The sequence below is a fragment of the Drosophila novamexicana genome, unplaced genomic scaffold, assembly GCF_003285875.2.
Source record: "Drosophila novamexicana strain 15010-1031.04,08,12 unplaced genomic scaffold, DnovRS2.1 tig00004560-arrow-pilon, whole genome shotgun sequence".
In the NCBI taxonomy this organism is placed as follows: Eukaryota; Metazoa; Arthropoda; class Insecta; order Diptera; family Drosophilidae; genus Drosophila; species Drosophila novamexicana.
This window is the reverse complement of record NW_020825054.1, coordinates 1,069,873-1,095,584: the sequence shown is the minus strand read 5'-3', so window position 1 is coordinate 1,095,584 and position 25,712 is coordinate 1,069,873. Positions and strand designations below refer to the sequence as shown.

General features: G+C 39.7%; 6 protein-coding genes across 7 annotated transcripts; 4 read left to right on the top strand and 2 right to left on the bottom strand.

Moving 5' to 3' along the window:
- Window positions 1-371: 371 nt before the first annotated feature.
- LOC115770842 (acetylcholine receptor subunit beta-like 2) lies at window positions 372-8,077 on the bottom strand. Of its 2 annotated transcripts, none has more exons than XM_030716278.1 (11): window positions 7,880-8,077; window positions 7,440-7,633; window positions 7,252-7,380; window positions 7,006-7,191; window positions 6,676-6,808; window positions 6,487-6,614; window positions 4,356-4,531; window positions 3,788-3,940; window positions 3,594-3,673; window positions 1,431-1,546; window positions 372-775 (listed from the first exon to the last, which is right to left on the bottom strand). In XM_030716278.1, exons 1-11 carry the CDS (start codon window positions 7,935-7,937, stop codon window positions 560-562), a joined length of 1,569 nt encoding a protein of 522 aa, XP_030572138.1. In that variant the 5' UTR covers window positions 7,938-8,077; the 3' UTR covers window positions 372-559. The 2 variants fall into 2 exon arrangements, with proteins under 2 accessions (XP_030572138.1, XP_030572139.1); XM_030716279.1 differs by having other exon boundaries at window positions 1,431-1,537; window positions 7,880-8,076.
- Window positions 8,078-10,106: 2,029 nt separating this feature from the next.
- LOC115770841 (zinc finger protein DZIP1L) lies at window positions 10,107-12,630 on the top strand. Its single transcript, XM_030716277.1, has 4 exons — window positions 10,107-10,298; window positions 10,355-11,900; window positions 11,961-12,126; window positions 12,184-12,630. The coding sequence occupies exons 1-4, from the start codon at window positions 10,205-10,207 to the stop codon at window positions 12,628-12,630; spliced, it is 2,253 nt and encodes a 750-aa protein (XP_030572137.1). The 5' UTR covers window positions 10,107-10,204.
- Window positions 12,631-12,840: 210 nt separating this feature from the next.
- Window positions 12,841-15,987, top strand: LOC115770843 (serine/threonine-protein phosphatase alpha-1 isoform). Its single transcript, XM_030716280.1, has 5 exons — window positions 12,841-13,375; window positions 13,457-13,805; window positions 14,235-14,520; window positions 14,586-14,733; window positions 15,795-15,987. Exons 1-5 carry the CDS (start codon window positions 13,327-13,329, stop codon window positions 15,944-15,946), a joined length of 984 nt encoding a protein of 327 aa, XP_030572140.1. The 5' UTR covers window positions 12,841-13,326; the 3' UTR covers window positions 15,947-15,987.
- Window positions 15,988-19,346: 3,359 nt separating this feature from the next.
- Window positions 19,347-20,225, bottom strand: LOC115770859. Its single transcript, XM_030716295.1, has one exon. It carries the CDS (start codon window positions 20,223-20,225, stop codon window positions 19,347-19,349), a length of 879 nt encoding a protein of 292 aa, XP_030572155.1.
- A 1,384-nt stretch (window positions 20,226-21,609) lies between these two features.
- On the top strand, window positions 21,610-23,547 carry LOC115770723 (protein takeout). The gene is made up of 4 exons (XM_030716122.1): window positions 21,610-21,857; window positions 22,666-22,755; window positions 22,835-22,985; window positions 23,049-23,547. The coding sequence occupies exons 1-4, from the start codon at window positions 21,767-21,769 to the stop codon at window positions 23,479-23,481; spliced, it is 765 nt and encodes a 254-aa protein (XP_030571982.1). The 5' UTR covers window positions 21,610-21,766; the 3' UTR covers window positions 23,482-23,547.
- A 357-nt stretch (window positions 23,548-23,904) lies between these two features.
- Window positions 23,905-25,631, top strand: LOC115770910 (protein phosphatase 1 regulatory subunit 21). The gene is made up of 5 exons (XM_030716355.1): window positions 23,905-23,982; window positions 24,062-24,415; window positions 24,495-24,674; window positions 24,735-25,298; window positions 25,351-25,631. Exons 1-5 carry the CDS (start codon window positions 23,905-23,907, stop codon window positions 25,438-25,440), a joined length of 1,266 nt encoding a protein of 421 aa, XP_030572215.1. The 3' UTR covers window positions 25,441-25,631.
- Window positions 25,632-25,712: the final 81 nt, after the last annotated feature.

Here is a 25,712-nt window from a genome sequence, read left to right as displayed (position 1 = left end):
ACGAAACAAACAATATCGTATGCGTATGTGTGCAATGTGGCGTATGTGTGATAACTATTTATCAAACGGCAACATACTTAACAAAGCAACAAAGTATGCAATGAACATATTTAACATCATCCAACAACTTTTTTTTTTTTTTTGAATTAAGTTTAGCTTTATTTTCATCCAACAACTAATTTCACAATGGAGTATTCGATCAATTCCAATAACCAAATATTCAAACTATTGTTTTGTTTCGTTAAACGGTCCATCATCAAATTACACAAATAATATTATTATAGAACAAATACATTATTATTAATAATAATAATAAAAACGTATTTAATTAATAATATGAAAACATATAAATCATTCAGAGTTTGGGTTAATACATTATTTTTTATTATTATTATAGATTTATAATATTGCTAAGATATTTGTAAGCCGACATTGCTTTGGTAGATTTCAAGAGTTGTAAAATTTCAATATTATGGATTCCATTTATAAGGGGCTACCAGCCCCTTTTGTAATTGTTAACTTGTTCGAGGTCTCTTGCCTTTTGAAGACCTTTCCGCTTCTAATTAACTACCTGCCTGACAATGTCCGGCGGCAGCATGAAATTGCTTTTACGCAATGGAATCTCACTGTACAGCCTGTCGACGGGTGAGCGGGTGTCATAGAGTGAGGGCGACTGGCAAATGATGGCGCAAGTACCGAACACACACGACAGCGTAAACAACCAGAGGAAGAAGCGATCCAGGACCATGGACACAAATTTCCAATCTTCGACAATCTGTGAAAAGAAATAACAAAATCATTTAGGTAATGGCAACCTCGCAAAACTAGGACAGTAATAAAGCTGCCACTTCAAGAACCTTAAGAATTTTTTAATCATTTTGAATTTTTTCAGATCTCGTAAAACATAGACGTGCTGGAGGTAAGGGACGAGAAATTGTCGTATAGTGCTCCCAAATAAATTGATTTCAATTGAAGCCATAAAATTTTGGCTGCGTCTGTCTTTCAATAAACTTGAAGTGTAATAAAAATATAAAGTTATGATTTAATATTTTACAATTCCATGTTGTACATTTGAAACTCATGCCCGCTCCCTCTCTCTCTCTCTCTGTCTTTCACTCACTCCATCTGTCTTCGTGGTGCTCAAGCTGAATTTCGGGCAATAAACAATAATGGAAACGAAAGAAAATCGCTTGTAAATGTGCGCGGCAGAGCCCAGAGTTCTGCCAGACGCCAAAAATATGACAGGCTAAACAATATCAACAATAACAGCCATAATAATTCGAATACGAATACGAGTTCAGCACTCAGCTTCAATCTGTGGTCCTCGGCGGCTCTCAATAAAAGTGGGCAACAAAAGGTTGGGACTCCGCCGAGCCTGCAGTGTTCAGTCCAGCCCATACTACACACTCAGAGCCCTACCCAGTACCCACCTCGTTATCCTTGTCGGCATCCTTGATATGCTGCGCAATAAATCTGACCGCACGCAATGCCTGCAGCACTTCGGGTGTTAAGTTGCGCGGTATCACATTGTCAGAATCTGTCAAGTCTCGTGGCGAGCACATGAAATTGCAAAAAATTGAAATAAAATATTGGAATAATAAATAAATGGAGATGCCAGTGCGCCCCTCGGGCAAATAGCAACTCTAAATCTACAATTGAATGTGTGCGCGTGTGTGTTTTTAGGCGTGTGTGTGTGTGTATGTGTGTAAGCGTGTGTCACATGTGCACAGAAGAATATTATGGCCTAAGCGAAAACAAGCCCTACAGGCTACAGCAACATTCGCAGCTTCAAGTTCCAAGCCCGCTGCTCAGCAACATCAGCAATAACAACACCAACAGCATACACACACACACACATACACACAGAAACACACACAACAACAGTACTGAATTATGACTGCCAGTTTTTATTTATGAGTAACCGTTTGTTGGTTGAGCATGGAAGCATATAAGTGAAGCTTGTAACATTTATTAACCAAAGCAATCAATTGAATATCCAAGATTGCATATCAATCGAATTTTATTTTCTATATTTTAACGGCAAAGAGAGTTTTCCATCAGTTGATCTGCTTTAAATAGTTGCACTTCCGTGTAGCCAACATTTTGTTATGTAAACTCAAACTTGTTGCAACGAAACTTTTCTCTGTATCATATTTTATTTATCTAAAACGAAGCTCAGACTTCACTTAAAATGGTGTTATTTATTCTAGGATGAGAAATGAAAATCACAGAATCAATTATAACATAAATAGAACATGGATAACTTAAAACAAGTAAGAGGTTCTAGGTGGGAGCTCCCGACTAGGGGATACCCTAAACCCTCTTCTTCCAACATCAAATGCATATATATATTCTATTTTAGAAGCTATATGTGCAGTTTGCGGACTCTAGCTCTTATTATTTACCGAAATTGCCCAAAAAACAGGATATCGATATCGATTTTTATCGACTGCTTGGAAACGGAGTAAGTTATCGATTATCGGAAACAAACTCGATCTGCGCAGGCACTAGGACACCTACATCTTAAATTTCAAGTCTCTAACTCTTATAGGTTCTGAGATCCTTGCGTTCATACATACGGAAGGACGGACGGACGGATGGACGGACAGACAGACGGACATGGATAGATCGACTCGGCTATTGATGCTGATCAAGAATATATATACTTTATGGGGTCGGAGATGCTTCCTTCTGTCTGTTACATACATTTCGATTTTGCACAAATACAATATACCCTTATACCCATTTTAATGGGTTCAGGGTATTAAAATATATATACATATGTAGAAGCTCATTTATTTTTGTATAAAATAAATTAAGAATAATTATAAACAATGTCAGATTATGGCATTTTGGATTCCATTTGTGCCCAAGTTCTCTGTTTCTTATTCTGCGCCAAACTGCCGCAATAACCTCATCTATCCTAGAAGTTTGATAAATCGGCTTTTCAGTAAAATCAAAGCAACTTAATTATTATTATTATTATTGGTATTCTTATTATTATTATTATTATTATTATTATTATTATTATTATTATTATTATTATTATTATTATTATTATTATTATTATTATTTTTTTTTTTTTTTTTTGTTATAAGTAATATATAATTCTGAAAAATGAAAATAATACTGCTAATAATAATTATATTCTAAATATTTTACCGAAATAAAAAGTTGTCTATCGCAGAGTTAATTCATAAGATTAAAAGCTTTCTGTCTACCCTGTACCTAGATAATGCAAAGTTCGTTCTTTTCACTTGGGCAGTTTTGACGCATGGGCTGTTTTATTATCCGCAAACACAAACACACACATACACACAGAAACACACTCACACTCTTAAATAGAACCACATGGGCGTTATTTGTCATCAAAGCGTCACATCATCGTCACAACCATCAAAATTGTCCGAAGCTATCAGAATTGAGAATGCCCAACAGCATATTCGTTGCCGTTTTATTGCATTATTTGGTTATTTTTATTTCATTTCAATTTCGGCTTTCGGGTCGCGGTTAGCCGCGAGTGTTGCAAAATATTTGTGGTTTTAAGGGCCGACAATCCCCCCACTCATACTCAGACCCAAGTCCAAACTCACCCACTGAGTGCTGCATGCCATTATCGTAAGCGCCGTCCTGGCTGTCTTTAAACTCGCTGGGAAAGTCGCTGATGCTGTCGCTGAAATAAAAAGCACCCACACACACACAAACAAAAAAAAACACACACAAATAGACAATGGTAAGGTTAGTTAAGTGAAAGGTGAACTCTTGATATGGGGAGGGAAATACTTACCGTACATCGATCTCGTTGGTATATCCATTGCTGGGCGTCGAATCGTCGTAGTCGGGCAGAGTGTACTGAGTGCGTCGCATCATCATCAGCTTGGGCATGAAGTGCAGGAACAATTTGCGAACTAGCGGCGACATGTTGTGAGTCGATGGGGACCTGTTAGTGGGTAGGTCGATTGATTAACTAATAATGAACAAGAATGATTGCCTATCTTCGGCGAGCCAAAAATGAAATACCCTTGTCGACTTATGACTTAGAAGTGCCTTTTCTTTTTTTATCATATGGAATTCCTATATGTTTCGGGTTTGGGGATATATTAGATGAATACTGCAGCTTGTAATTGTTAAGTTTAGCTTGTTTATCTTGAAAAATAGAAAACTTATCTATTCTAAAACTCATTTTTGAAACAGACAGACTGACATAACTATCTATTTAAGCTATTCTGTTATTTCTGATTAAGAAATTTAGAACTTGAGGTGTCAGAGATATCACCTTCTACGTGTCCCAGATTTAGTGACAAAATTATAATACCCTCTACAAGGGAGCTAATCATCAGAGTCAGATAACTCACCTGAAGTGTATGTTGAGCACGCAGACCGTTGTCCAAACGGACAGAGAGACGAGTATCATGGTAAAGAGTAGGTACTTGCCCAGCAGGGGCACCGCCAACGATGTGGGCGGTATTATTTCGGCCAATAGCAAGAAGAACACAGTCAAAGACACGAGTATTGAAATACATAACGTAACCTGTCAACGAAATATTTACACAGTTTCTTTCTCTCTCTTGCTCTCGCTGGCTCAAAGTGCCTCTAGGCAAAGCCTTTTGTTTTGTTTCAATAACAACGACAACAATGACAAGAACACAGCATAAACAAAATAATTACATGGACCAACGATTTACCAATCATTATTAATTATAGCCAATTACATATCAATTACGACACGTAAAACAATAAGCCGACTTCAACAATTGATTTTTCATATTTTATTCCATTTTAATCGCATTAGTAAACAATATTAGGATTAATATAAATAATAATTCAAAATAATAATAAGTTACATTAAAATTGCTCAAAGACATCGCAAACCGTGGAATCGGGCAAGGCACTCACACAATTTCTTTACTCGTCGACACATTCAAAATCTCCACCTCCAAACAATTGAACCATATACAAAAAAAAAACTATCAACACAACAAGCAACAAAGCGTATTATATGCTATTTCTTTTGAAATGTCTTCAATGAGTATGACTCTTTTTTATTTGACACAGAGCTTTTACTGTGATTAGTCTGTGTGGATCTTTAAATATTTTCAAGCACCCAATATTATAAAAAAAACTATAAATAAATTCGATGGTATTGCAAACAAAATTTTTAAAATTATAAATAGCCTTTACAATTTGTTTCATCCAAAGTCGTTCTATTAATGGTACTATAAAATACTTGAACTTTTGAAAAACTAAAATAATAATACTTTTACTATGGCTTGAATTTTGATAATCAGAAAACTTGTAGACAAAACTTGCTCTTTACCACAACATTTTATTGCTATTGCTAATCATTTACCTGTCATTACCCCTTCAAAATTTATTTATTTTGTCAATATTTAATTATTCTTAAAACGTTTTTTTCTGAATTTGTAATGTTTGTAATTATTTACTATAATGTTTTGCTAATTTAATACTCCAAGCAAATGAGTGATTCAAACGAGCCAATAAACAAAAATAACAACAACAGCAAACATCACGTATTATTGTGTGTGTGTGTGTTTGGTTGTGTGTTTGTGTGTGTGTGTGCTGTTTGATTGTGTGTCTGTGGTTGTGTAGTGCGTAGTTGTGTAATGTAGGTGCGTGTAATTAGGTGCTTTTATATGTAGGTCTATGTGTGAAATAGTGTGTAATTACGGGACACTCGATATGGGAAAATTCAATTTGATTTCGATTCGAACTCGGCTTGTATGCATTCGATGAAATTTACGCTATGAGATTTCAATACTCAGAACAGCACAAATGATATTCGACGCAAATTTGAATATGAATCCTTTTTGGAAATATATGACGTGAATATATGTGTGCTGCATGATTGAAGGCAATTGTTCTGCTTGTAATGCCACGAATCAAAATGCACCTGGAACTCTGTGATCTGAAGACAAATGTATATTTAATGAAGGATATTCGATAATAAAGTAGGCTAAAATGGAGAGCGATAGCAAAGAAGTAGACAATTCTTGTGGAAAGTAAGTTGAGCTCTTATGGTAGGTCTTTAACAATTTCAACTCAGAGCGTTTCTACCAACATTCTATTAAAGCCAATTTTCATTAGCAAACTAACTAAGAGCTCAGCTTTATAAAAATTATTGGTAGCTTGAATAGGAGTTTGTTAATGGTAGAATCTCTAAAGTGCATGAGGGAAAAGAATATATAGAAACTTATTGATATATTCAGAGTGATTTTTTAGTGTTCTTAATAAGTTGTATGTAGGTAAAAGAATAAATATACAATATGTAATAAAAGTGCAATAAATGAATAGTCATCTACATATATTTAAAAAATAGGCAATCTTTAATGATGAAAGATTTACATTCAAAAATGATTCCATCTACATACTTGGGTATAACAACATGCCACATGCAAAAGTTTATGCCCCGCAGATTGTCAAAAGTCCAAGCATGTCTTTTGCAGTTCCCTTTTTTTGCATTCTTACCTTTTCGCCCGAATCGCTGGGCAAATAAAAGACCAAAACGGTGAGAAAAGTTAATGCCACGCAGGGCACAATCAAATTCACCGTATAAAACAACGTTTTGCGCCGCATGGTCAACTTGAAGGTAATATCTGCAACAGACATCAAATTTACATATTACAAGCCACCCACAAAAACTGTGCAGCAGTTCACCTGAAAATGGCTCCAATGTGTCCGGATAGTATTCCTCGTTTTTAGTAGCCGGCACTTCGAGTATATCCCACTCGACAGACAAATAGAATTCACTTAAATCGATGCCCACCTGCACAAGATTGCTGCCAGGCACCTGTGCGAGGAACACAAACGTACAAACGAGTATTAGTCGAGCGACCGAACCAGTCTAGGCAATTTGTTTGGTGATGTGATACCCCTACCCAACCCCCCCTGTATGTGTCTGCATAAATTGCATTCTGTGCATTGAAGCGCAAAGCAAATTTGCATCCATCCGGTTGCAGCTTAATCGAAATACGGTTTGGCTTTTACCTGATCCAAATGTTTTAGATCCACTTGGGCGCCATTATAGGTCCATGAGCCGAATTTCATGAAACAAATTTGTTCATCGTATGGAAAATATTCGACGTTCATTTCACAGGATGACTTGTAAATCGCTGGAGGCTCCCAAAACACCTCCCCCGTATATTTCAGGGTTGCCTTTGTCATAAGTGTGACCTGAAGAGCACAAAGAGATAGATTGAGATGGAATTTCACATAGGGCAAATCGACACGAACCTCATAGTTACCATCCCAGTTATTGTAAAGCACAATGTCGGGCACCCAAATGTGCTCGGACGGCACATACAACTGCTCCACGCCGCCGTACTCCTCCGGATCCCAGCGCAGCTTATAGTCAAACCAGCGCTAAAAGCGACATATTATAAGCGGTGCATTTTTATTTACTCGCCTGAATGTTTGCCCACCTGCTTGACCCACAAATTGGTGGTCATCACCTGATTCTTTAGATTGACCTCAATCAGCTGGGACAACTTCAGGCCCAGCCAAACCGTGAGGGTCTCTGTATTGTTCACAACGGGCCGTATCAAGCGATTGTAATTACTCAATAAATCATCATATAGGCGTTTCGTATCCGGATTCGCCTCAAAGCTAACTGGCGCTGTTTGGGCAAAAAAACCGACCAAGCAAATATATACTCTATCAGAAAAATATCCCAAACACAGTTCAAAAACTTCCCAAAACAAAACACTGCGCAGTCGCCGCACTCGCGCCTCTCTCGCTTTCTCACGCACTCTCAGAAGGCGCAACCTTTTAACAGCTGGCCAAGTTTTGAGATACAGCATCCGATTCATCAGGAGTATCGAAATTTCCACATATTTTTTAATCCATGCCTTAACTAACTTACGTGTCGTATTTGCCAAGGGCAGCAGCAGGAAAAACCCCAACCAAAGCCAGCGACACATTTTTCGCTCAAGATTTTTATGCAATACTCCTCAAATTTGTTCACTTAAAAATTATTCCTTTAGAACAAACAATTGCATTTTGTGTTTTCCGTCAAGTATTTGGAGCAAACCTTACGCGTCCAGCTTCCAATCGAAACTGAGCGAAAAGCTCACGAATACTCTTGCCGCAACTAAGTTGAGCGAGTAGAATAAGCGCCAAATGTAATTTAAACATGAAATCAACGAACACGATTTCTATCCATTTTGAAACAATCATCTCTGAAGTTAAATCAGAATCATATGATTGGTTTATGATTGGGGAAACTTATTTTCTACTTGAAGTTAATGATGTTTATCTCTATGTACAAAACTGATTTTCCTGACTGACTGAATGGATGATTGGTAAGTTACCTTTTGAGATGGAGGTGCACCTTAGGGCGGGGTTTCGGGAAATTTTACCCGTGTGTGTGGAAAAATCGCGAAAAACGCGGCCTCAAACTTATTATAAACTGCATTCCTCCTTGGTAAAAGTGGGTGTCAAAGATAAGATGGTTGACTTTTCGCGCTCAAATTCATTTTCAAAGATATGTGTGAAAAATAATATGAGGCGTGTTTCACAGATTTCCCATCCTCGGTAAAAATTGAACTTTTCGTTCTTTTTCCGGTTTCCAAAGGCTTACATAAAATCTTAATAAACACGTGTTTCAGGGATTTGGCAAATTCCACCCGCAACAGTGGTAAATTGGAGAAAAACGGTTCTATAAAAGTTTTTGCTTTCCATCCGATCGGCTACAAAAATATTTTCTAAGGTTTTTGTCTAAACTCATCTGATGGGTATTTCGCACTTTTTGGGAAATTCAAAAGATTTGGTGGCTGTCGTGTTGCCCTCAAATTCATTTCCATGGATCTATGTAAACAAGTAAGAGTTTCTAGTCTGGAGCTCCTGACTAGGGGATACCCTGGACCCTCTTATTCGAACACCAAATGCAGCTCGCTCTACGCGTTTGAAATTCTTGTAATTTAAATTAACTGCCGCAAACACGTGGGCGGCCAAAACACATTTTCTTTTGTGTTTCTTTACCGATCTTTATAAAATGTTCAACAGTAGATCTTATTGTATTATAACATATTCGCGTATTCTCAAAATGACAATTGCATTTCAATATGTGGCTTATATTTGTGGGCAGCATAAATTGGTTGAATTACTTGTTTATAGCTATGTGGCAGTTGCGGGGAGGTGGTGTTAGATATAAAATGAAAGATACTATATATATATATATATATATATATATATATATTACTTACTATTCTAGAAGCTACAAGTCAAGTTTGGTGACTCTAGCTATAATATAATATATTTACCAAAATTGTTCAAAAACCAGGATTTCGATATGAGATTATCATTTATTAAGATTTTGACATACGTTCTGAAACTTACAAGTTTTACTGCAGTTTTTTAAGCTAGTTCACAAAATCTGTGGGTAAGATCCATTATATTACATTTTAAAGAAAGAGACAATACATTTCCGATTTAATTTCAGTTACGGACACAGTTTTTAAGTCAGTTTAAGGGCACTATTACTACACTACTTTTTATTATACTCATTTTCAGCTAATAGAACATGTTTCGACCAGCTAGCTCCACTTACACAGTTTAGGAATCACTGTTAGTTTACTCCTTGCTGATAGGGCCAAAGATTTTCCGAACGATCTAACCTTACTTGCGGTAACAGTCTTAAGTCAATTTTACAGCTTTAAAGATACTAATACAATATAATACTCAGCAGGACTCCTTTTCACCTACTTCCAGCTGATGGAGGCAAGCATTCTTCAACCAACACACCGTTTTCTTAAAGTTTCTGTTACAATTTTAAAAACACTGGCTCGCAAAGTCTTTCTATCCAGCTATTTTTAGTTGATAGAGCAAACATTTTTCCACCTTAGAAGCGATGTTAACGCTTTATGGGCCCAGAGTCCATTTCAATTAAAGCATATCAGGCAGAATTGTTCTCTTTATTAACTCGATGATTGGCATTTGGCTGCAACGTTGACTAACGCACCCCTTGCATGAGTGTTAGCCAAGTTCTCAACCAGCTGACAGCGTCAGGGCGGCGAACTGTCAGCGGTCGCCTAGCAACTCCATCGCGTTGACATCAACAAATAAATAAACAAACGGAAAAGAAATTGGAGCAGGCACTTGAAGTGAGTCGGCAGCTGCCTGAAAATACTTGGAATTGTTTGTGGAGAGGACGACATAAACAACTTTCGCTTTCAGCGGACCCCAAAAAATGGGTTACAAGGGCAACTTTCCGCAGATGATGCGAGAGGCGGGCTTTAAGCTGCGCCAGTACCGGGACGGGCCTTTGGATTGGCGACTAATGGGTAATTTGAGATGGAAAAATTCAAAAATGTCAAGTGAAAACTGTACTGTTCGTCAGGTTCCTATGAAACGGATCGAATTCTGCGTGAACAGAACTTGGAAGTGGTGGACGATGCACTGCAGCATTTATCCGAGGCACCACTGGGCACAGTGCTGGAGACACGCATTCTAGACGGCGGCATAGCCAAGTACTTTGTAATGTCGCAATATGCCATCCAGTATCTACTTTGCTGTCGCACCTACCTAGATGAGAGCGTCGGAGAGCTGCGCGAGGCGCACGAAACGGCCCAACAGGAAATTGCCAAGCTACGCAAATCGCTCAGCGAGTCGAACAACGAGGTGGTGCAGCTGCACAAGAGGATCACCCAAATCGAGACCATACGCGAGGTAGTCTTTCCCTGTCACCTGTGCACCAAAAATTTCATAAGCAACGAGGCTCTCAATATACACATTGGCCGAAAGCATCGGGTAGGCACACCCACCACCAGCCTGGCTGGCGGTGTTTCTGCGAAGGACAAGGACAACGACATGCAGCTAATAAATGCCATAAAAATGGAACTGGAGATCAAGCAGCTGAAGGAGCGCCTCAATGCAGCCGAGCGCAACATAAAGGAGCGCAGTGGCAGCTCTAAGCTCCTTGCTAGCCCACGTCGGGATCAGGCAACAGCTACGATGAGCATGCGTAATGTGGGCATTCAAAGCAATTTGGCGGACTATAAGGAAAAGGATGAGCTCAGCAGTGAGGCGCTGAACTCTGAGGCTGGTGAGCGCAAGGAGCAGCTCCATGGCCTGGCCGAACGTCTCAGTAACTTTGAGGCGTGGCAGACGCAGCTCAAGCAGAGCAACGAGGAATTTATCAGGGACATTAACCAAAAGCTCACAGACCTAAGCCTGGCAATGGAGCAGACCAAGCAAGATGCAGAAGCAAAAGTCACGACTGTAACGCCAGTACCTGCCGAGGAGCGTGTGGCCACCCCTTCCCTGGAGGATTTGGAGCGCATACTCACCGATAAAGTGGCCGAAATAGGCAAAGTCAGCGCTACTAAGCTGGAGGAGGTGGTGCGGCACCTGGAAATGGGCTACAAAGAGAAACTTGAAGCACTGGAGCGCGACCTGAAAAGTCTGAGCCAACAGAAGGAGCCCGCCATTGTAGTGCAGCCACCAGCAAACCCATCGAAAATACCCAAGCCCAAACCATTGCCGAAAAAAGAGGAAAGCATGGAGCGTATTAAACGGAAGGTGGAAACGGAGTTTCTCAAAACAAAACGTGATGATGACACCTATTCCATAGAAGAGCCACCAGTTCAGTCGACGCAGCAGCAGGGGCAGCAGAAGCAGCATGCGGTGACCCATGTGCAAGAGCAGCCCAGTGGCAACAGCTCGGGTAGCCATCCGACCTACACAAAGCCTACAGCTGAGCCTTTTAGAAACGAACCAGAGCCCAAGCCCAGCACTAGCCAGACCGAGACGCAGGAAACCACCGACATAAGCGAAAGCCTCGCCGAAGAGGAGAGCGTCAGCGATGAAGGCAGTGAGCTTTTGACTTCCGAGCCGGAAAGAAAAGTGTTCATGTCGCCAAAAAGCAAAGCTACCCAAAAAGCAAGGTAAGTAATTGATTCGAGTCAACAGTTGGCCATAATTTCAGAAATTCCGATTGGTTCTAGAGTTCCGCCAAAGCCGCCGAAGCCGTTGACGCGCAAGGATGCTCGCAAGCTGGTTAACCTCAAGCTAAATCCGCATGGATTTAATATGAAAACAAAGGGTTTATCCAACACATCGCTGAAGCGTGTCAGCGCCGAGCTAGCACAGCACCGTAATAGGCTGAAATTGGTAGAATATATATTAAATAAGTCTCAAGCAACAAATATGATACGCAACCTTTTACAGGACTATCCTCATTTCTATACCACGCGCAATCGCATACGCATATTCGTGGAAAAGCTTTGCTCCGCCAAGATGCCAGAGCGTGCTCAGGTTCTGTTGAAAACCAAGACGCCGCTGCAGCCAATGGATGTGCCCAAACGTCGAACCGGCTTGCTAGCAACCACAGACGATGATGACGAGGAAAATGATGCTAGTGAACGGACATCAGTATCACAGGAGGATGAGGATGTGGATGAGGCGTCAACTACAAGCTCCAAGCCACAGAGACAAGAGCAACATTTAAATTTCAAGGCTCAATTAGAGCAAATGCTGGCCAAGCCTGTGGCTCAAGTAATTGCCAAGCCCAAGCTTGGCCAAACGCAACAAGCAAAACCTATGCCGCTTCCCCGTAAGCGCGTTATGTTCAATACGCTGGGCAGCGGCAAAAGTATTGATACCAATGAAGAATAAGTCAAATACGAAAAATACATAATTATTGTCAATAAAAAGAAAAAATTAATTATATTTTTTTTTAAATAGCCTCAAGCTGCCACTTGCGCGGGTCATGCAGTATGGCAACGCTATTTTAGTGGCAACTGGAAAACCGCCACATATCGATGTCTGCACTTGCAGCTTATCGATACACATACGCGGCGAATTTAGATTGCGATGCGGCGAAGTGTGGTTGCGCGAAAAAATTTCTTGACGTCGCAAATATCTACAATAACTTGCAATAAATGCTTTAAAACGCAGTCAAACAGCACGCAAAACAGTGACAAACGCTGAACGTACATGGCGTAATAGCTAAAGTATTGAAAATCCGTAGCAGTAGTTCAAAGCAGCGCTGCTAATTTATATTACCTGACGACGACTTCACACACACTCCCACACACATATATACACACAAACGCACAAATTGCCCTCCGCCCCCTGCTACCCGCGCACACATCGATGAAATAATATACATAACGTATACCGAAAATACATAAGCTTACGCTAAAATAACGGAGCCATCAGTAGCAATCGTAGCGGACTCAGGTAAACAGATAAGAAAACAGACGGAGCCACATACATAGGTACAGGTATCAGCTCCCGCAGCAGCAGCAGCAACAACAACAACAACAGCAACAGTAGCAGTAGCAGTGTGGAGGAGAGTCGCAGTAAAACATGTCCGACATCATGAATATTGACAGCATTATCTCGCGTCTGCTGGAAGGTAAATTTCTCCCACCGCCCCATAAACCCAACTCCACACCTCATCTAAATGTTTCAAATGTTTCTGTCTGTTTATTTCCAGTGCGTGGTGCACGTCCTGGCAAAAATGTGCAGTTATCGGAGAGTGAAATACGGAGTTTATGCTTGAAATCGCGTGAAATATTCCTATCACAGCCCATACTATTGGAACTGGAGGCTCCGCTCAAGATATGCGGTGACATACACGGACAATATTACGATCTATTGCGTTTGTTTGAATACGGCGGTTTCCCGCCCGAATCGAATTATCTATTCCTTGGCGATTATGTGGATCGTGGCAAACAATCTCTGGAGACGATATGCCTCTTGTTGGCATATAAAATCAAATATTCAGAGAATTTTTTTTTGCTGCGCGGCAATCACGAATGCGCCAGCATCAATCGCATCTACGGGTGAGTTCAGATTCAGATTGCCAAATGTTATTTATTAGAATTGTAAAAAGGTCCAAATACATTTGTTTAACGTCGATCTTCAAATAGGTCGATTAACAATTCTTTTAAGAGTACTTTAGTTAAACACGTTTATGTGATATATATCGCAAAATTCAGTTTCCAAAGCTCAAAGGCTAATCTGAACGTCCTAGCATGCCGATCGATTACTAGTACTACTTGAATAATCTAGAATCCTCACTATATATCCCAGTTAGTCGCTAGATTCAGTTTTCAATTTGGACTCAAATCCACAAGTGACAGCTGTTCTTATGTATTGTCGTGATATGCGCTAATCGGAAATGGCCTTTCGTGAGAAACGCTCCAGCATTTTAGCACGCACTATTTTCTTAAATGTCATGTCTATTGTTCATGTAACTTTAACGTTGACAGGTTCTATGATGAATGCAAGCGACGTTATACCATAAAGCTGTGGAAAACATTTACGGATTGCTTTAACTGCCTGCCTGTGGCGGCAATTGTGGATGAAAAAATATTTTGCTGTCACGGCGGCCTGAGTCCCGATTTGTCCTCAATGGAACAAATCCGACGCATTATGCGGCCAACGGACGTGCCAGATCAGGGCCTGCTTTGCGATCTCTTGTGGTCGGACCCCGACAAGGATACCATGGGTTGGGGCGAAAATGATCGCGGTGTAAGCTTCACGTTTGGAGCAGAGGTAACTAAAGAAATACTGATACTAATAAGTAGCTGAATAACAAATCTTCATTTATTTTTAATAAGGTTGTGGGCAAATTTCTACAGAAGCATGAATTCGACCTAATATGTCGTGCACATCAGGTTGTGGAGGATGGTTACGAGTTCTTTGCCAAGCGCCAGCTGGTTACGCTCTTCTCGGCGCCCAACTACTGCGGTGAATTTGACAATGCGGGTGAGTGATCACTGTGCAGTGAGGGAGAGGTTGCACGTGCACGTGCCAGCCCTGGACTTTAAACAGCAACAACGTGGGTGTTATCTCTGTAGGGGAATTGTTAAGACGAGCAAATACTGTGGTATACTATATAACATGCATAGATAACTTAAAGATTAACACAGATTTTTGAGATAACCTTGCGGGCAGAGCAACACAATTGCGAAGTTTCAAGTAAATAGGCTCATAGTTCAGTTACACGTAAAAGTTAGTATAGGGCGAATTCAGGAGATGATATAACGAATAGAAAATTAAATAACCTACTCGTGATCAGCAATAGGAAATTACTTTGAATTTGTGTCACGGCATTTTTAACGTATTAAAGAAATTGTTTCTCCAACCAATTAAGTATAATATATATTTTAGTAGAAGCTTCATATGTCGAGTTTGTTTTGGATTAAACTAGTCTTCTTTTAAGTTATTTCATATATCGGAGTCGACCATTCCAGACAAACTATATCATCTAGCAGGCATGGGAACGAAAATACATCTTTTTATTAGCGATTTTTGTATGTTTTCAACATTGGATTACTTTTTTGTAAATCTTTTATAGGCAATCGCATAAAACATAATTTACAAAATTGACAACATTTTAGCTCTCAAGATTTCTCAACGAATCTCAGCAATGGCAAATTTCAAATAGTTTCTTACATAAAACAAAAAAAATAGGTTGAATTTATTGTATAATTTCCATATAAAAAACGTGTGTTAGATTATAATTTATTTATTTATCTTCGGCACCCTGTTACCGTTGTTGGTTTTGCTAGACGATAAGGCGAGTAAATTTTCATCATGAAACAATCGTATTCAATACATTTGATGCCATCCTTCTAACATAAACAATATCTTAAGTGAGAATCACATTCTCAAATATCAAACTGATGTCGCGAGCAACCTTTTCGATTTATGCTTGGAGAACTAATACTAAACAAAACTTTATTATTAACGGTATTCAAGTTACACTACGTAAATGCTTACTGTCATATGATATGTTATTTATACAAATTTTGTTTACTTCATAGGTGCCATGATGTCCGTAGATGACACATTGATGTGCTCCTTTCAGATATTGAAACCCGCCGATAAGCGACGATTTGTTTATCCAAACTTTGGCAGCTCAGGGCGTCCGCTAACACCGCCCCGCGGCGCAAACAACAAGAATAAGAAAAAATAAGCGGCACACAAAAAACAGCAACAATAATTTACATCAACAAAAAACAGCAACAAAAACGGCCACACAAAAAAACCAATTTAATACGCAAGTGTTTGTTTTTATCGAATATGTGTAATCGAATCGTGAGCAACGTTATAAGGATATAAAAAATGCATATAAATTAGCCTATTTTCATTTGAAAAGTACTAAAAACCAACACCCCCATACACACACACACATACACAAATGAGACACTTTAGTTCAAACTAATTGTAGTGTTAAACACTGCATAAGCAAGAATATATCTTAATGTATTAATTTTGTTTTGTTATAGTTTTTCCTTGCGCGATGCGAACACAAATACCGAAACTCAAAACCACACACACACACACACACACACACACACACACAGAAACTTACGTTAGGTATGAAAAGTGCACACACACCAGTTGTATTTATTGCATATTTATCTCGCACAGCATTTTTCGGTTCTTTGCATAGCACAACAACCAAGCATAGGATTCTTTCCTTTATATTGTAATATTTTTTTAATATAGCAAATGGTAAAATGTTATTTTTTATAATTATTTTGAATTTTAATCTACACTTTTGATATGTGTGTGAGTTGAATACATATGCATTGTAAAAGTATGTACGTATTTTTAGCGCGATATATATATGTACATAATATATATATATATATATATATATATCATTTTTTAAACTATTATTCATCATTAAAATTCTACTACATGTTTACTTAGTTTTAAAGCAAGCAAATTTAGCTCGAAAGTACATAAGTTTGAATTGTTTACACCAAAAATATTAAAATAAACAAAAATGTGTATATTTTTAAATTGTATGCGTTGACGATTTAATATGTAACACACAAAACGTGCATACCAAGAAAATTACAAATGAAATCTACAAAAATAAAAAAACTACAATAACTATACTTAAATTAACGATAAAATCAATTGCAAACAATAAAGCAAAAATACAATACATTGCTAAACAAGGCAACACAAATTTCTATCCAAAAGTTGAACAGCTCGTTGAGAGCAGCATTCTTTTGAGTGGCACTGTGTGCCCTCTGCTGACGTCAACGACGCGGCAGATAAGGTTACAAGCAGGAACTACAATTAAAAAAAAATGATGTATGCATATAGAAATACATATATAACAATATTGATATATGTGTGTATTGAATAAAATTGTAAACATGTGAAACACACAAATAGATACATGCACTGTGTACACACGTTTTTGTGCTTGTAATTGTATTTTGTGACTACAGTCGGTACATTCTAGTGCTAAAGGCCGCCACATTCAAGTATTATACTTATTATATGCATGCACGTATGTCCAGACAAGCGATCAGACCCATTCCAAACAAGGATACGCAGTTCTAAAGATCACTTGCCTTGGCGTAATTAGCCCCAATAATGGTTTCGTTTGTATAATCCCCCCGCCCGTAACAATCGCGTAAACAAACCGAGTTTTCAAAATGAATGTCCAACTGCAGCCTAAACTCCCTTGTCGAAACCACTCTAGTACTCTGTTTAATGTTGTATTGAATTCTACGTACATACAAATATGTAAAACAAAACATAAAACTCAAGAAAAAAAGTAAAAAAATATTAAATATTATAGTTGATATTGGCTGTTTTACAAAAAACAAAAAACAAAAAAAAAAACAAACAAACTTAAAGATGTAATGTAATATCAAAAATTGCGTCAAACAGCTACAAACAAGAAACTCTAAAAAAGAACAAAAGTAATAAATAACTTGTAACTAATTTTTGAAAATTTGAAAAGACAACTATGGAAAATGAGAATAAAATTAAAAGTTAAAAACAGCGAAAAAAAAAGCAAATAAAAACATGAGGCACTTGTAACAAAATAGCACAGTTTTATTAAATGAAAAATGAAATACATATTGAATGAAAAATGAAATACATATTAGCAATAAAAATGATTATCATCGTGTGGTTTTAACTAGAAAACGGTCGAGCAATGGTAAATGATATGTGGCTTTTAATTAATGACTTTGTTTGATTGATTCATTAACTTAAGTTTTATGATTGAATAGAATTGTTTATTATTACGACAGAACTTTTTTATAATGAACGTCACATGATTTAACTTCAGATATGGTTAAGAAGCAGTTTTTTATGACTATATTCCTCATTAACTAACTAACAAAGGTATCTCATCTCTTTTGAATAAGCTCTTAAGAAGTTTTAGTGTATAAATGGAGCTTATCTCTATATATAAAACTGTTTGTCCTGACTGACTGACTGATTGGTGATCAACGCACAGCCCATACCGTAAGAGCTAGGAAGCTGAAATTTTCAACTTAGTTACCTTATGTAGTGTATTAGGAGTGTGGAAAAATCGCGAAAAACTTTGGTATAAAACTTTTTTGTTTACCATCCGATCGGCATCAAATTTATTTTTAAATTGTTCGTTGAAATTCATTTAAAAGGTGTTTCACACTTTTCAAAAAATTCATTCCTCCTTGATGGAACTCGTAATGAATACGTGTTTCCGCTATTTGGCGAATTCCACCCGTAACAGTGGTAAATTGACGTAAAACGGTTGTATGAAAGTTTTTTTCCTTACCATCCGTTCGGCTGCAAAAAGATCTTTGTCAAAATTCATCTGATGGATATTTTGCAATCCATCCCTCCTTGGTGGAAATGGGGGTCAAAGATTTGGAGGCTGGCGTTTCGCGCTCAAACTCATTTCCATGGACATAAAAATCATTTGATTCGTGTTTCACATGGCAAAGTCAAAACTTTTACAGTGGAAAGTGCAATTAAAAAATTTGTTTGGTGATGTTTAAAATTTTTGCGATTTGCTTGAAACTTATTTTAAAAGCTCTACATAGGATCTTAACGAATACCTTTTTCAGCTATTTGGGGAATTCCACCCGCAACAGTGGTAAATTGGCGTTTGCTTACCGTCCGATCAGTGTCAAACACATTTATAAAGCTGTTTCGAGAATTTATTTGATATGTGTCACGGGCAAGGTAATATTATATATCCCAAAGCTCTTAGATTAATGAAATATTTTAATCGTGTACTTTTGAAGAATTTTATTTAATTAGATCAAAAAATTCTGCGAGTACTAATAACACGCTCCGTAAATCTATAGATATTTTACCCATGCAAGTAAGTATATATATATATAGATGTGTATAATTATGTCATATGCATTCCTATAATATTCAGTTGCTACCCAAGTCAACATTGCCACATCAGAAGATCCAACTGGACCTACCCAGCTGTAAGCTTATCAGTTGAAAAGCAGTCCTTAAACTCTGCCTTAACAATATTTATTTATATAAATTATACATAAATTGCTTTGTTTTATTTAATACTAGAATTTACTATTTACGACAACGTGTCGCTGCGGTCAATTATATCTCAGGGCACAGCTGCGCTCCAACGGTGCGCAAGGGGCTCCACAGCCTCTGCCGGTTGCCTCCTCCTCTTGTAGTCGCAGCTGCAAGAGCTTCTGACGCAGGGCATAAGGCGTCGGACCTGCCGATGTCATTGCCTTCACGGTCTGCTGCCTGCATTCGTTGGCTTTGTTCTTCTGCCTCTTCACATTGTCAGCCACGCCTAGTTTGTCGTAGGCGTGCTGTAGACGCAGTTCATCCTGTCTCTGGGCACTGAAACATTCGCTGGCATTGAGAAGCCTGAATTGTTGTAACGACTGGAGGCGCTGCAGTTCGTCAACGCCTTCCGGTGTGGGGTTGGGCAAAGTTGAGGGAGTCTCTGTGCTCCTACCTTGAACCTGACCCTGACCTTCAGTTGCTATGCGGCTGACGGCGCAGGCGCGCTGCTCGTAGAGGCGTCGGTTATCGGTGTGCTCGCAATGGGCGTTATTATTATTGGACCCGTTGCTATTCCGGTACTCGCCGACACCCCAACTTAGCACCTTGACGCGACTGTCGCGCTGTTGTTGTTGTAGGGCGCCGCACCCACTAGAGCTGCAGCAGCTGGAACAGTGGCTTAATGTTGTCGTTGCGGAATTGCGTCTGCTAAAATTACGGCTCAGCTCGCTTTTGGAGTGGCCCAAGCCCATCTCGTTATTCCTTTTCAGATTGATCTGCTTAACAAACTGCGTCGGTCGCATGCTCTGCCTGGATGATGACGTCAACGATAAGAGATCAGTGCGTAGCGGTTGCTGCTGCTGCTGCAGTCTGCTAACGTGGCTCGTTGACTTCAAGATGCTGCTGCCCGTGCCCGCAAAGCTACCACCGCTGTGACCACAATAGCACCTATGCATTTCGGTAGTTGTCTTTGATTTTCCTTTGTTTTGTAACAAGTATTTGGTATTTGGCCCCAAAAAACAGACTGTGTGCCCGTAGAATGTTGAGCGACGACTGTTGAGCGGAGGGGCAACCGGTTTGAACGCACAATAAACACCTCAACACCAGCGGCCAGTGTTCCCATGCCCAACAACGTTGCCTGGTCTGGCCGCCGGCATCGTTTGTTTATGTTTCAACAACAGTTGCGACAGTTTCCATAGACACACGCCGAACTGAGGTCCTCGAGCTGCTGTTTTTGGCAAACGAATGACTTAGGCAACAAACTTAAATTATGGCCTTTTAGTGGTGTCTTGCGTTAGCGACTAGAACTAATTGCTAAGGCCATTAATAAAGTACCAGCAATAAAGAAAAAAATATTCCATACTCTTTAAGCAGCGCTCCGAATAATGTTGTACAATATAGTATTTAATATTTTATAAACGAAGACTTGCTGGGGTGGTCACATAAAAATACCCTTTATATCGTTAACAACATTGGCAGCATATGTAAAAATAAAATGATCTTTGTAACGCGATCATCAAATTTAATTATTATCCCAGGCATTTGAACATTTATCTTAAAGGTTACTATGACAGCTAATATAACTTAATACTACTGTACACATTTTTGTTTATAATATATACTATTTTATAATTATATTTGCTGCTGTGCGATTTCCTTGACTCAAGATAAACTCTCATGATTATGATGAAATTAAATATGATTAAAAACTAGATTTGTTTATGAAAATAGTGTTTTTTTAATAGGTTCTTTTTTTATACTAAAAAGCTTTCTGGTTTCAAGCTCCGCTTGAGGTAGTAAATAAAAGGCTTACCAGATTAAGAGGTCCGCAACTTTTGTGGTTTTTAAAACCACCCTTTTAGCAAATATATAACCCAATTTTGTTTACTACCGGCAATTTTAATAGCACTCCAATTAAATTTAAAACTCCGCCTCTGCATACAGGAGTGCGTAAGAGGTTCAATGAACCACAACGTAAATGGAAAGGGCATTACAGGGTTGCTGGATTACCGGTCAACGTTCGACACCCGTTTCCACAGCATTTATATGCAACGAGAGCGAGCCGACTCTGCTGCAACATCATGATCATGAATGGGTAATGTTGTATTGGTTGCATCGCCCAAAGCGGTCAGGCGGAAAGCAAAAGTTGCCGCATGTGGCGTTCATATGTATGTGCATGTTTATGGGCCAAAGCTCGGCTTGATGCTTATTCAAACTTCATAATAAGTTCGCCCGCTGCGCAGGAAGCTTTTGCAAGCCGGCGTCGCTGCATGCGCGCCGAAGCTTCGTATATAACTCGGACGCTTGGAGCATCCCGCGTCCATTACGTTGTGATAAGTCGTCGTGAAGAGACAAAGCCCGCAGCAGCTGCAACCGATTCGCTCTTCGTGTGCATGTGCGTGTGTGTTCGCTTGTGTGTGTAAATTAGAGTCTTCAGTTGAGGAAACTCCATATTGGCAATATATTTCGCATATCACATCCGATTTCGAGCGGCATCATGTCAAAACGGCCGACAGTTATATTGCTGCTGCTAATCGCTGCGGTTGCGCAGGAGACCGCAAAATGTGTAACGGCCGCGCAAGATTTGCGTAAGTAACTTTAGCAGCAACATTAACAGTAACAAAAACAATAACAGTAAGTGCAAATTGCTTGCGGCTTGTGATTTCGTTGGCGGTGCTTTTATTATTTGCGCATTAGGTTTGGGCTTTGCCTTTGGCTTTGGCTGCTTTTGGGCCCACCAGCGCTGTTTATGGCCAAAACGTGATCAATATTGTTTATGTATGGCTAGTTTATTTTGGCTACCGGCCCGAAGGTCGCGCTCATTGTAATGTCTTCTAATGGGCCGACAGGGTGACAAGTAGGGCATGCAAAATCCATGGCCCATCGATATGCATCGCGCTGCAATTGCATCGATAGGCGCCAATGGAATTGTTATGCAATCGAAACAGGTTGACAACATAATGGCATATCGTTATCGGCAAACGGGTTTGCAATCAGTCAGTCAGTCAGTCAGCGGACCAGACCACTTCCGCTTGCTATGACACATATTTTAAGCCTTGCTATGCACGCGTAGTGTTAGGTATCATCGCTTTGTTGCCGTAGGTCATGAGTGGCTTTGTTTCTCGCTACATCTTTGTGATAAATACATAGGCAGGCGCGCTTTGACTTGACATTGAGAGACCCATGAATATGCTGGCTCATTTGTTGTTTTGTTGCTTCATTTAAGACTTTGTTGGAAACTTGTTTTGTGGCCAACGAACTCTATCTGAAGTACTTGCAGTCATTGGGCGCTCGTTGATTTTATGTTGGCACAATTACACACTTCCAGGCGCGGCACTTCCGCAAACAGTTTCAATGTCATGATCAAACTCATTAAAATATATATTTTGATTTCAGCCGACAACTTCCCCAAATGCAAACGCGATGCAAACTTTGACAAGTGTCTGGTGGACGCTGTTAACCAGGCCATACAATTGCTCAAAAGTGGTAAGTACAGATACCTATTCAAATCTATGCCTTCCAAATAGATGCTCCTTGACTGCCAAACTAATTTAACTATTGACAGGCAATAAAGAACTCGGCATTCCGCCACTAGAGCCGCTGACCGTGAAGAAACTAGTTATAGATGCCGGTAATGCGCCTATAAATCTTCGTCAAGCCTTGAAAAATGTGAAGGTGCATGATATGATCTCGACTAGCAAGATCCAACGCTATAGGTAATTAACAGATTGCCGACAATTTCGACCCAATAACAAATCTCGATTCCCTTCCTCTTTCAGAACCGATTTGGATAAGCATTTAATTATCTGTGATAGTAAAACCGACCGCATTGAGATGATAGGCGACTATGAAATGTCTGGTCGCATTTTACTGCTGCCTATTACTGGCCATGGCAAAGCCAATATTACACTTGTCAATACCAAAATCGAGCACCGTCTGATTGGGGAACCCTTTGAAAAGGATGGTGTTAAGTACATGCGACTGAAGGAGTACCGTGTTGCCATGGATCCTAAGCGCGTTTATTTACATTTTGAAAACCTCTTTAATGATAAAACTCTGTCTGAGGGAATGAATCGCTTCCTGAATGAAAACTGGGAGACGGTCTTCAACGAATTGAAGGTTGGCTACTCCAAAAGCTTTGGTCTGGTATTCCGAGAGCTCTCGAATAAAATATTTGAGAAAGTACCCTTTGATAATATATTTTTAAGTTAATTTTGATAAGTGATTGTCAATTATGTCTCTAACTTATGTATTTTATAAATTAATTAATAAATTGTAGTAAACGGTTTTATGTTGTGAAAAAATTTTATTTTAATTCAAATCGGAAATTATCGATAATTGTATTCCCCATAATCAAGGTTTTTCTCGAATTGCCTAAGAATTTTAAATTTAAATTGGATACTTTAATCCTCTTACAGCACTTTTGGTTTTAGATATAACGAATTTTTTAAATTAAATATATATTTGCGCCTCTTTTTGAATCGATATATTCATACTATCGCTGCATTACGATGAATCGGACGCTTTACCACACCTAATCTTGCAGTTTTGGCACTTTCTATGCGCAAAAATATTCCTATTTGTTTAAACAATTAACCTAATATTTCTGCAGAGTGCAACGTTGCACCTGCCTGCATGGCAGAGAAAATGACTAGCATGGACGGCACAGTGCCGGAGGCCAAGTATCACAAACTGGCGAGTGAATACTCAAAGGTAACGCAAACAGCAACAGTTTACGCCCCATTCGCAAGCGCATTAATCTAATTTAATCCACATCCGCCCACGCACATAGCTGCGCGCCCAAGCGCAAGTGTTGAAGAAAGCTGTGCTAGATGAGCAAGCGAAGGAGGCGAGCCTGCGCGAGCAACTGCAACAGAACGCAACATCGCTGAGACGAACAGAGCAGGAGGTGGACTCGCTTGGTTTTCGCAACAAACAGCTGGAATCGCGGGTCTCGCAGCTGCAGCAGGAACTAGCCGTGCACGACCAGGCGCATAAGAAAAAGGAGCCAATCAGGCGCGCGCTTTTGGGTGGCAGCAAACCAGAGCCACAGAGTGAAGCCGCAAACTTAAACGCAGCGCAAGAAGCGCTTATATTCGAGGAGCTGCAGAAAAAAATAATGGAAAACGCACAGCTAACATCATTGGTAATTTTGGCAAAGCACATATTTACACCCACGCACAAGCCCTTACGTACAATAATTGTATAACAATTGCCACCCGCAGATAGATGATAGGCAACGCGACTTGTTGCTGCACACAGAGCGCATTTCAGAACTGGAACAGAAGCTGGAGAGACGAATTGCTGACCAGAACGAATTGGAGAAACGGCTTCGCAAAGAGGTAGAAACGCTGCAGCAAAGAAATTGTGAACTCGAAACAAAGTTGGTAGATGCTGCTAGCATGGTGAGGTGTTAAGAAAAAAACCTCCTTAAAATAGTTAGAGCTTTATTCTTGTGGTTACAGCTTGGCAGTGAAGATGCTTTGAGCGCCACTGGCAGTGATAGCACCCCGCTGCACAATCCCCAGCAGCAGCAGCAGCACCAGCTTAACACCAACTTGGCCTTAACGCTCACTGCCGAAGAACGCATTGCGCTACTGGAAAAGGAGGCGGCGCACTGGCGAGCCCAGTACGAGGTGACGAAACTTCATCAGAGCATAAACTCGAACACGAACGTGGATCTCAGCAAAACAGTCGATGCCAGCAGTATTTGTAGCTGTAGCACAGCTGCAGCGGGCATCACCGTGAAACCATGCTGCCTAGAAAATAAGAGCGGACAGCGTGTGCGCGATTCGCTGCAGGAACCGCCAGAGCCACCTACCAAGGAGCAACTTATATACAGCGTGTTTAGCAAAAGGTACGAAGATTTATTGCGACTGAAGGCTCTGGCCGAGTCGCGTCTGCGCTCATTTGAACAGGAGGCATTACATTTGCAAATCTGTCTGGAAAATGCAACGCAAGAACTGAAAGCCAAGGACGAGCAGTTGTCCAGCCTAGGCGGTGCACTGCAGATGCTCGAGGAGGAACTGGTAAGCGAGCCACATACTGCCTGTTATTGGCACTAAATTTAAATCCTTACAGACCACGACTCGCATCAACTATGAGGAGCAAATCAGCGTCCTAACGGAGCAAGTGATAAGCTTAAGCGAACAACTGGCTGCTTGCAAATGAATGTCTGCCTGTCGCACTGCTTTATATTGTATATTATTTAAAAATGACCCGGCCACTGTCCAACTTAGCAACTGGCTATGTTACTACTGCCCTGTTGCCGGCTTATTGGTTATTGGATTATCGTGTTTTCCGGGCTAGAATACTATTAAGGGGAACGATAACTAGCGCTTAAAACCTGTACATGACCGATGAACCGGAAACCCATTGACCAACCAGCTGATTAAGGGGCAGCATACCCTTTTTATAGATTCATGATCGGTGCAGTGTGTATA